Source organism: Hakea prostrata, chromosome 8 (assembly GCF_041222555.1).
Source record: "Hakea prostrata isolate BN-2017 chromosome 8, UWA_Hpros_2, whole genome shotgun sequence".
Lineage (NCBI taxonomy): Eukaryota > Viridiplantae > Streptophyta > Magnoliopsida > Proteales > Proteaceae > Hakea > Hakea prostrata.
The window spans coordinates 26726928-26736840 of NC_142607.1; the positions used below are offsets into that span (position 1 = coordinate 26726928).

Consider the following 9913-nt stretch of genomic DNA (forward strand, 5'->3'; position numbering starts at 1 on the left):
GCGAGGCTGAACCCCTTTACCTGGGATCCCAACAGAGTTAACTAGTCCGCGAGGGATCAGAGTGACTAGACTTACCTAGAAGATGGCTGGTGTTATATCTTAAAGCAATTCAACTTTCTAGAGACTTGTTAATATCAATTATGTACCTAACACATGATTCAATAGAGAGATAAACATAGAGGAACAATAACAGCTTACTAGCCCCAGCAAATCGTAGGACCTTTTCGTTGTTCCGAAATAGCACTAATTTCAAATAAAAATTATAGAAGCACATCCATCAACTGAGATTCTGATTCTGATGAGGTAACTCTGAGAATTGGGAATTACATGTACATTACAGATGAAACAGGAAATTAAAATGGACAATTTTCTTTCTTTTTCTGTGGTGGAATCCTTAATTAGTTAAATCTAATTAATCAACACAGAGATGCAACTAAGATATGTTACAAGATGAAATGAATAATGAGAAGAACTCAAAATCCATGGCCTACTTCCTTGATCAAGATAGATTAACCACCTTACTTAAGATCCATAACACTAGCGAAAGTTCAAAAGCAAAAAGTGTGTGAAGCAATCCACGATCAAGTGCGAACCCAAACAACGTAATGCCTCCATTGTTGTGTTGCAGATAAGATACTGCAAGCATGGTAAAAGATTCAGAAACTATATATACATAGATGAGTAGGATAAACATGTTAATTGTGTCAATTTTTTTGTAGAAAAACATGTTACTTGTGTCAAATTTATTTTAATACTGCTGCTCACCTAAAGCTTGCCTGGTTTGGAAAGATGTGTTCTGCGAGGAGATTGGTTTCCGAACTTCAGATTCAGAAGCACCCGAACATTTTAAGGCCGTTGATGGCGGCAGTGGGGTGTCGTTAGCCACCGGAACTAGTATGTCTTTCCCTGACTCTGAACTGTTAGCGGAGGCACAAGTTACCAGTATATGCCATCTTGTGGCAACGCTTACAATCCCTTGAGCTCTATGTGTGATTCTTGCAGCTCCCATTAGGCACAAGAAGAAACCACTTAGCTGAACAACTGAGCACACCTAAAACATCATTTGAACAAAATCATATCAAATTCTATTGCTGAGATCTTCATAATCAAAAGATCTCTGTAATTTCATCATGAAAGAAATAAGGTGCTCGCGATAATTGATGTATATCTCAAGCAAATAACTAGACAAAAGCATCTTAGTTTTGAGAATCAAACTGAAACATTTCATGTTAATTTGATGCTTTGCTTCTTGGCTACTTACCAAAATATCTCCTGAATTGAAGAAACTCTTTTCTGATTTTGATTCCAATACCAGCATCAAGGCTGCCAAATGACTAACTGAGATAACAATCAAGCAACCAATGATAAAATATCTGTATCTATGGCTGGTAACAGATAATTGCCTTCTTATTCTCTTATGCTCCTGGAATATAACTTCATCGTCTGATGTATTCCCTTCCAAGAACTTATAAAGCCCTTCAAATCTCAGAATTTGAAGCTGGCAGGTAAGTCTGAAAAGCACACATACCAACAAGAACACACCAGTCCTGTAAACCCACGAAGCCAAAACGGCGATAAACATGATCGAATTGGCCGGAATTGATGCAGTTACATAAGGTATCGATACTTTTACAGTGGAAAAGAATATGATTTTATGTGCAAGCTCAACGAAAAACGAAGGCAGCAAGATGATTGCAAGGTGTCTAGAGGCCTTATCTAGTTCTCTTTTGTAACCGCGCCGAACAAAGGGAGAATCATCTTCAAGTGTTTCATCAAGGAAGAGTAACTGTCGAAGGCCATATCGGCGGAAGAACGAGGAAAGCGTAAAAAATGCGAAAATGGCGAGGCTGGATTCTGGAAATTGAACCAGTTTGTTTAAGGAAATTAGGTCATAATCCTTGGGTGAAGCAGTTGCAGCTGGTACTTTAACTGTGAGAGAGCTAACAAGTGGGACAACAACTGTGAGAATGATGAAGGTGACATAGGAAATGAACCTGCCTGCACAAGAGGAATGATCAAGAGCACACCACTTGAGGCTTATTTGGAAGTTACGTAGCTCATCATCATGGATGGTTGTCGGTTTTGATTGGAGATAGGATCGCCGGAGTAGCAATGGAACAGTTGCCGGAGTTGGCTCATAGTCAGGCTGGTCTGGAAATGAGATGTTTATATCATCATCATCGAAAAGCGTGTCGGCGTCACCAGAATCGGTGGATGAATTTATGGATTCCATAGTTAATGGTGGCCTGGGGTAGTGAATCTAGAGGAGTTGAAGATCCACAGGTTTCACAATTTTCAACTCCAAGGAAATATGAAGCTCTCTTTTTCGCCAGATATGCATACTAACACCATTTAACATTTTTCAACTCTCGCTATCATCACGGATAGCGGCAGCAGCGCGGCGCGCCGACGGCCGATGAGCCACACACAAAATGAAAATCAATGGCTGAGATTTAAACAATAAAAGGTGATTGTAAATATTATCCTCACACTAACCAAAGTTACCAAACAAAACAGGCCTCATCACCCGAACCCAAACCCCCCTGCTCCCCACACCGGCCGGATTGGAAGCACGACCGAGAAATCGGGCACCGAACCCCGCCGGAAGGCGCAAGCGGCGACACACCAAGAATGGTCCTCCATTGTACAGTTACTTGAATACAGTCCCGGAACCACAAGCCCCAGTGTAAATAAATCCGCGAGATGAAGGGTTGATGAGCATTAAGTGGCCAATGGGGAACGGCACTCAACAAGACCGGGGTAGACCATGGCTAATTGTTGTTGTATCGCAAGACGCAACCAGAAATCAAATCTACGGATAAAATCAAGCTATCCGAGGTAATGAGGCATTGTCCCGCACAAACAAGCAGGGCGAAGCCCGGAATCCAATATGCTCACGGACGCAAAGAAAAACCAGGAAAGAAGATCTAAAATTAGCAAATGGACGGCTCAGCGAAACCAAGGCCAACGGGATGGCGAACATGATTATTGGCGAGGGATGGATTATAGAGCGAGGGATAAAAGAGGAAAGAAGGATTATAGAGCGGGGATTTAAAAGAGGAAAAGAAAAAAACGATGAACGCCGCGAGAAAGGGACCACGAAGCGAGAACGAGGCGACCCCGGGGGGAGCACCGGAGGCGATTCGAATCGGCCCAAAAACACGCGGGGGGTGGGGAAGAAAACGAAGAGAGGGTTGGGACGGGGAAGAAGGACCGGAGGAAAAGAAAACTGAGGAAGGGGAAGAAATCATACAAAACCCATGTTAATCTCAGCCGTTGATTTTCATTTTGATGACGTGGCTCGATCAGAGCCATCGGCAGCAGCCAGCTGCCGCAATAAAAATCCATCATTCACATGCATGTATGTTTAGAATTGGACACGTGTCCCTTAAATATTTCTGGATTCTTTTCTTTTTTCAAAAAAAAAAAATCAACGAATTTATTTGACTGAGATTTGCCTATTAACTACTGTCCTCCGAAATGGTTTTATGAAGTAGTTAAATATATGGTGGTTTTTGTTGCACGTGTCAAAAAAGGTTTGAAGTCGTTGAATTTATAGTATAAATTACTATTTTACCAACTGAACAAGTCCCTTCAAATTGTGGTACGATAGAACAATTTATTTATGTTTTAATCAACCAAAATAGAATTTGATATTGGATTTGTTGATTCATATTGGTATACGTGTTAACTAATGTATAATTTTTGGCTGATCTAACGTAATTAAATCCATATGAACAAAGTTTTTGTGTATTCAGATTCCAAAGTGGCAATTAGGACTTTAATGGGTACTTACAGCCTACATTGGGTGATACTATACATTGTTGAGGATATTCTTCACTTGAGATCTTTGTTTCAGGAGTGTATTTTGGTGTATGAAGTTAGGGAAACTAATAGGTGTGTGGATTATTTAGCCAGATTGGCAACGTGAGACCAATAAATTTTGTTGGATCCTCTCTCTTTGCTTGCTCAACTCTCTCAATATGTTGTAAAACAGCGACAATGTCGTAGGTTATAAATAAATAAAACAAAATAAAGAATTTGGAAGAGAATGAGGTTAAGCTTGACCAAGCCAGACCGACACCAAGACCCTTGTTATGGAGTACATCCTCTTTGTATAGTGAGGTGGAGAATGAAAGAAGAAAGAACCAGGAATCTGATTAAATTATTTGAACCGCCAATTAACTATGTCCCCTCTGCTAACCAAGGACTGGTGCGATCTGGTTTGGTTGAAAATTAGGTTTTTCTTGTGATTCTGTTTTTTTAATGCGTCCGTGATTGATCGTCCGTGATTGATCTGATTAAAGTAGTCGAACCACTTGGGATGTTAATGGGTAGGCTTGGGTCGGGCCAATCTGAATTCCAAATCCAAACTGTACTAAATCTTGCTAGGGTTTGAGAGTCTCAAATCCAAACTCTACCCAGCCAATGGTTCCCCAATGCCATACTCACTTATAGTTTGTTTCCTTTTATTTGCCCAAATTAATTTTTATCTATCTTGAAAACAAATCAATATGCATGAGTTAGTAGCACTAAGGAAGTTTAAACTCTAAATCTTTTAATTCTGAAGTGTTCATGTTTGTCAAGTGAATTAAACCCTTAGGTGGTTAGTAAAATAATTAATTAAATAATTATTCAAACTCAATTTATATATAATTTTAATTTAACTAAATTAACACAGAATCAGGTAGAGCCTAACCGAGTTGACCTGAGAATAATTAAACTCAAACCTTGTTGGACCCTATCAAGTTAGTTAATTTGTAACCAAACCCAACCTTTGGATTAAAACGATGTGCTGGGAGGACAGGTTCAGGCCGGTTCAGGCTGAATAAGTTTTTATTTACATCCCTACGAACCGCCAGCATTGACTTAGTTCCCTCTGCAGATCAAGAACTGGTCTGATCTAATTTGTTTCTCAAAAATGGTTCAATACATCACCTGGCGCTGTCTACATATTAAAGAAACAGAAAGTAATAATCAACAAACCGAAAGTGCAGAAAGCTTTAGTAACACACAAAGTTGGTTCAAAAGAAGAAAAAGTAAACAGAACCTTGTTGCATCTCGTGAGCTCTCTGCCCTCCAACAAAAAGAAGAAGAATGAAGGCCATAAATTTTATGATGCTTTTTAAAGGTAGTTGATATATTTGCCTATCTAGAGTTTGTCATTTGAAGTCTATTGAAAAAATGTTTAAAACTTAATGTATATTATTTTTTATTTAAATATATGTTTTAATCATGTCTTTTATCTTATGATTTCTATAATGAAAAATTTAGTCTTACATCGGGCAGCAAAGAGTTGATTATTTTGTTTATACTAGTGATGACACACGTGCATATGCACGTGTGATGTGTTCTCAAATATAATTTTTATTTGTATAACTCAACTTTTTTTGTTCGTTGAGTGAATTTAAGTCTAAAAATTATATGTTTTCTTTGTAAACAACTGATCAAGTAGTTTCTTATAACATTTTTTACATGCCCCCCTCCCCCCAAAAAATATATGCTTACATTATTACTTCAGAAACACCCCTAATATGCAAACTACATATAGGGATACACTACTATATGACTGTTCAAGACAGCTGAATTTGGAATACTCCTGAATTTAAACCTATTTTCAAAGTTGAACCACTGGGAAATGAAGGGCCCGTTGAAGTTGAGTCATCTTTAGTGCAACAATAAAGGTGTTGATCTTGAACTCTGTCCATTTTGTCATTCTCGCTCAATGTGTCATTGTCATACAGTCTGCAATCACACAAAACCATCACAATGAGGGCAGAAAGGAAAACCAATTGCTAAACTCAAAAGAGAATAACATATCATATATTCACGAATTTTGTTGGGGAAAAAAAAGGAAGGTTTAAATCCTAGTTGGGCCTCACTCAGTTAAGAGCTAGGGCCTAATCCATATTGCCCAAAGTTTACTCTTTCAGGTGGATTTTTTGTTTAGAGGTTCTTAACCATTAGTTTGATTATCAAAGGAAATTGCACCTCCACAATGCCTTTCAGTTATCATAGAATCAACAAGTGATCTTCTCTAAAATGCCACCATGCCATGGAAGTAAGATACAGTTCATTAAATGATTTTAACTTTAGCTCAGCATACGACAATTGATTATTAATAGAGGAAAACATAGAAGAAGCTCTCCAGGTGTTTGATCCAAGTCAAGTTTTAGTTAAGAAGAGGCATTTGTGGAGCCTAATGTGAGGCCCATCATATAAACAGTGGAAACTTAGAAACAATAGGACTTTCGAAGGCCATGGGCAACCTCCTTTCGGAGACAAGATCTCCCCCCAAATATGGAAAATAAAATCATCACTCCAAGATCATAATACCACCAATTTTCTGGTTTCTCTCTCATATTTAGTTGGAGTGGAAAAGAGAATTCTATGCTGAAACCAACTTTTAAGGTTTTCAAAATTTAACAAACAGGCCAGATCTAAGAATTAGAAACCTAATACCAAAGGTATCAAAGATCCATCATTATAAATTACAAAATAGTTGTAGTATGACATCTCATATGAAAAGGTATTCCTAAAGGCTCACTTACCCGGTTACACTTAAAGCAATCCTATGGCAGGTGACAATAACTTAGAGAACCAGAATCTTCAGCAACTATTGAAATCTATTTTACACAAAAAAAAAACCATCTTTGGTCTAAGGAGATAAATAAGCAAAAGGTTCACATGAAGTGATGACAAAAGAATTTAGCCATCAGATGCCATAACCCTATATGTGAGGCAAACAAAAGCATGTAAGCAATACTTACAAGCTTGACTAGAACAACAGACTCTTGAACAGAGAGAGTCAAGTCTTCATTCCACTCGGGATTGCAGCTCTTATTTATCACATGAGTCTGTAGTTTCTGCAGTAATTATTCAATTTCACACACCAGAAGAAACTATTAAACCAAGATATAAGCTGAATAATTAACCGGCAAAGGCCACTATTTCGTAATTTAAAAAAATCAAATTTCAACTCCGAAAGAAAATATATGAAAATTAAGAAACCTAATGAACTAATTTCTCAACCTTGAGATTGTAAAAGAAGAAAAAAAATTTGGTCTCGTGACATGAACTTTCCCTCACTGATCAAATTAGTAAATCTTTCATTTGACGAAACTACTTACTGAATGATGAAATGAAAAAAAAAAAAAAAACAACAACAACAACTTGCATCTGTAAATGTATAAAATCACTCCAGTAGCATTGGTTGATTCAGTCTGTAGTTTATGATGTTATACTTCACAAAATTTTCATACAGAAAAGGAAGATTTTTCGGCAGGAATTAGATCCAGAAGATTTTTAGAACCATGCTCAAAGCTGAAAAAACATATCTCATGCATGCCATCAACTGATCACCATATGGTATGCTGTCAAAATTGGTTCTGGATATAAAAAGAGGTAACCTTGAATCTCTTTGGTTCACCTTATACAAATTTCATCTTCCTTTTCTCATATTCTTTAAAATATCAGTTTGAAAAGATTTCAACAAAAAACCAAATGATTAGGCAACCCATCATCTTGTTCTCAAAATGGAGTTGTAGGCACATATTACAGAAGAAGAGGCTTCCACAAATGTTTAATCATAGGAAGAAAAATCCAAAGAAGTCTAAAAAATAATGAAAATTAGCCAGAACCTAGATCCGTTCCATTTGCAACCCAATCAAAAAGAGAAATCCAAAATTTTTAGATTCATTATACTTAAAACACACCTAGCCATAATCAGCCAATAGAAATACATCTTAATGGAAAACACAGAGGAGCTTCAAATCATGAAAATACCAAAAACCCATGCAGAAATCAAAACCAAAACCCAAAGTTTCCAGACTCGTTATATTAAAAACCCACCTGCATATCATCAGCTAGCAAAACACCCATCCTAGTGAAAAACTAAGAGGAGCTTTAAAACGTCAAAAATGCCAAAAGCTCACGCAGAAATCAAAACATAAATAGAAACCCAGATATGAAAACTAACAAAACAGAGACGCAGAAGGATTACTGGTGCGAACATCACGGATTGTAAGAATGACGCCTCTCTTGATTCGAATTGATGTCAACATTCAAACCTGTTAAGTGCAACTTGCCATGACACTAACCTCTGCAATACACCAATCTTCGGATTTCAATTTGATACCCTATTCGGATTCAACTTAGACATTATCGGGAAAACATGTAAAGTGCAAACTAAATTTGTAACTGTTAATATGGCAGCAAGAGCTGTAATATAACAATCTCAGGATCTCAACGGGAATAAGAAAGCAAAGGACAACAACTCTAGCCCAACAACAACAACAACAACAACAATAACAATAAGCCTTGTCCCAACTAAATGGGGTCAGCTACATGGATTCTTGCCCTCCAATCAATTCTGTTCGAGGCCATGCTAGATACAAGACCTAATCTATACTTATCATTTCTCACAACTTCTCCTCTTCTAGTTCCTTCAATATGGATTATATCACTTCACAGTACAGGGGCATTTATAGGTCTCCATTGAATGTGGCCGTGCCACCTCAAACGACTTTTTCGAAGCTTATCATTTATTGGAGCAACTCCCAGGCCAACTTTAATATGATAATTTATTATCTTATCTATCCTAGTTTTGCCACCCATCCATCTTAGCATCCTCATTTCTGCTATACTGAGTTAATCTATATGATTCTTTTTAATAGCCCAACATTATGCACCGTATATCATAGCTGGTCGAACAACGGTCCTATAAAATTTTCCTTTAAGCTTTAATGGAATACGCCGATCACATAAGACCCTGGACGTACCTCTCCACTTCATCCACCCTATTTTAGTTCTTTGGGAAACCTCATCTTCTAAATCACTTCTTTTACTTATGATTGAACCTAGGTACCTAAAACAATCACTTTGAGGAATCTCTTTATCATCAAGTATCACCACCTCATCATCTGCCCGATTATGACTAAAGTTACAAACTAGATATTCTATCTTCGATCTACTAAGTTTAAAGCCTTGTGATTCCAAAGCTACTCTCCATGATTCTAATTTGGTATTAATCCCCACTTGGGTTTCATCAATCAACACAATATCATCCGCAGAAAGCATACACCAGGGGACCACATCTTGAATGTCTTTGGTTAATTCATCCATTACCAGTGCAAATAGATATGGGCTTAAAGTTGACTTGATGTAGCCCAACTGTTATCGAGAATTCATTACTTTGTCCCACCACTGTTCTAACATTAGTCACTGAACCATCATAAATATTTTTAACTATATCTACATATTTACTTGCAACACTTCTTTTCTCTAGTACTTGCCAAATTAACGCTCTAGGGACTCTATTATAAGCTTTTTCTAAGTCAATAAATACCATATGAAGGTCTTCCCTACATTCCCTATACCTTTCCATAAGTCTCCTAATTAGGTAAGTAGCATCCGTTGTACATATTCCCGGCATAAACCCAAATTGGTTCTCTGTAACTGGAGTTAAGTGTCTCAAACGGGTTTCAATTATCCTCTCCCATAATTTCATTGTATGACTCATCAATTTAATGCCCCTATAGTCATTATAACTTTGAATATCTCTTTTATTTTTGTAGATTGGAACCATGACGCTTCTCCTCCATTCATCGGCCATTTTTCCTGTGCTCATAATCTTATTAAACAACTTAGTCAACCAAACTAGTCCATGGGTTCCTAAGCTCTTCCATACTTCAATTGGGATTTCATAAGCATCTTGTGTCTTGCTGAGTTTCATCCTCCTTAATGTCACATCCACCCAGCCGGTACCCTATCTGGCATACCCGAGTGTGTGATCCACAGCCCTGAAAATCAAGTATCTAGGAAATCATCCTCCCACATAGACAACAACATAATCATGAACAAATATAATCAATGTATAATATTATAAATAAAAGATCCAAACAAGGAAATGAAT

The 9913-nt window shown here is 37.4% G+C and overlaps 1 protein-coding gene across 1 annotated transcript; it reads right to left on the reverse strand.

Moving 5' to 3' along the window:
* Positions 1-273: 273 nt before the first annotated feature.
* On the reverse strand, positions 274-2284 carry LOC149007475 (Ras guanine nucleotide exchange factor K). The gene is made up of 3 exons (XM_089166467.1): positions 1262-2284; positions 766-1051; positions 274-636 (listed from the first exon to the last, which is right to left on the reverse strand). Exons 1-3 carry the CDS (start codon positions 2231-2233, stop codon positions 500-502), a joined length of 1395 nt encoding a protein of 464 aa, XP_089022593.1. The 5' UTR covers positions 2234-2284; the 3' UTR covers positions 274-499.
* Between the last annotated feature and the right edge of the window lie 7629 nt (positions 2285-9913).

Coding starts and splice junctions, on each gene's coding strand:
- LOC149007475 (XM_089166467.1), bottom strand. CDS start 2,233: ATGGAATCCATAAATTCATCCACCGATTCTGGTGACGCCGACACGCTT. Junction 1,052..1,261: donor TCAATTCAGGAGATATTTTG/GTAAGTAGCCAA, acceptor ATGATGTTTTAG/GTGTGCTCAGTTGTTCAGCT. Junction 637..765: donor CCAAACCAGGCAAGCTTTAG/GTGAGCAGCAGT, acceptor CCATGCTTGCAG/TATCTTATCTGCAACACAAC.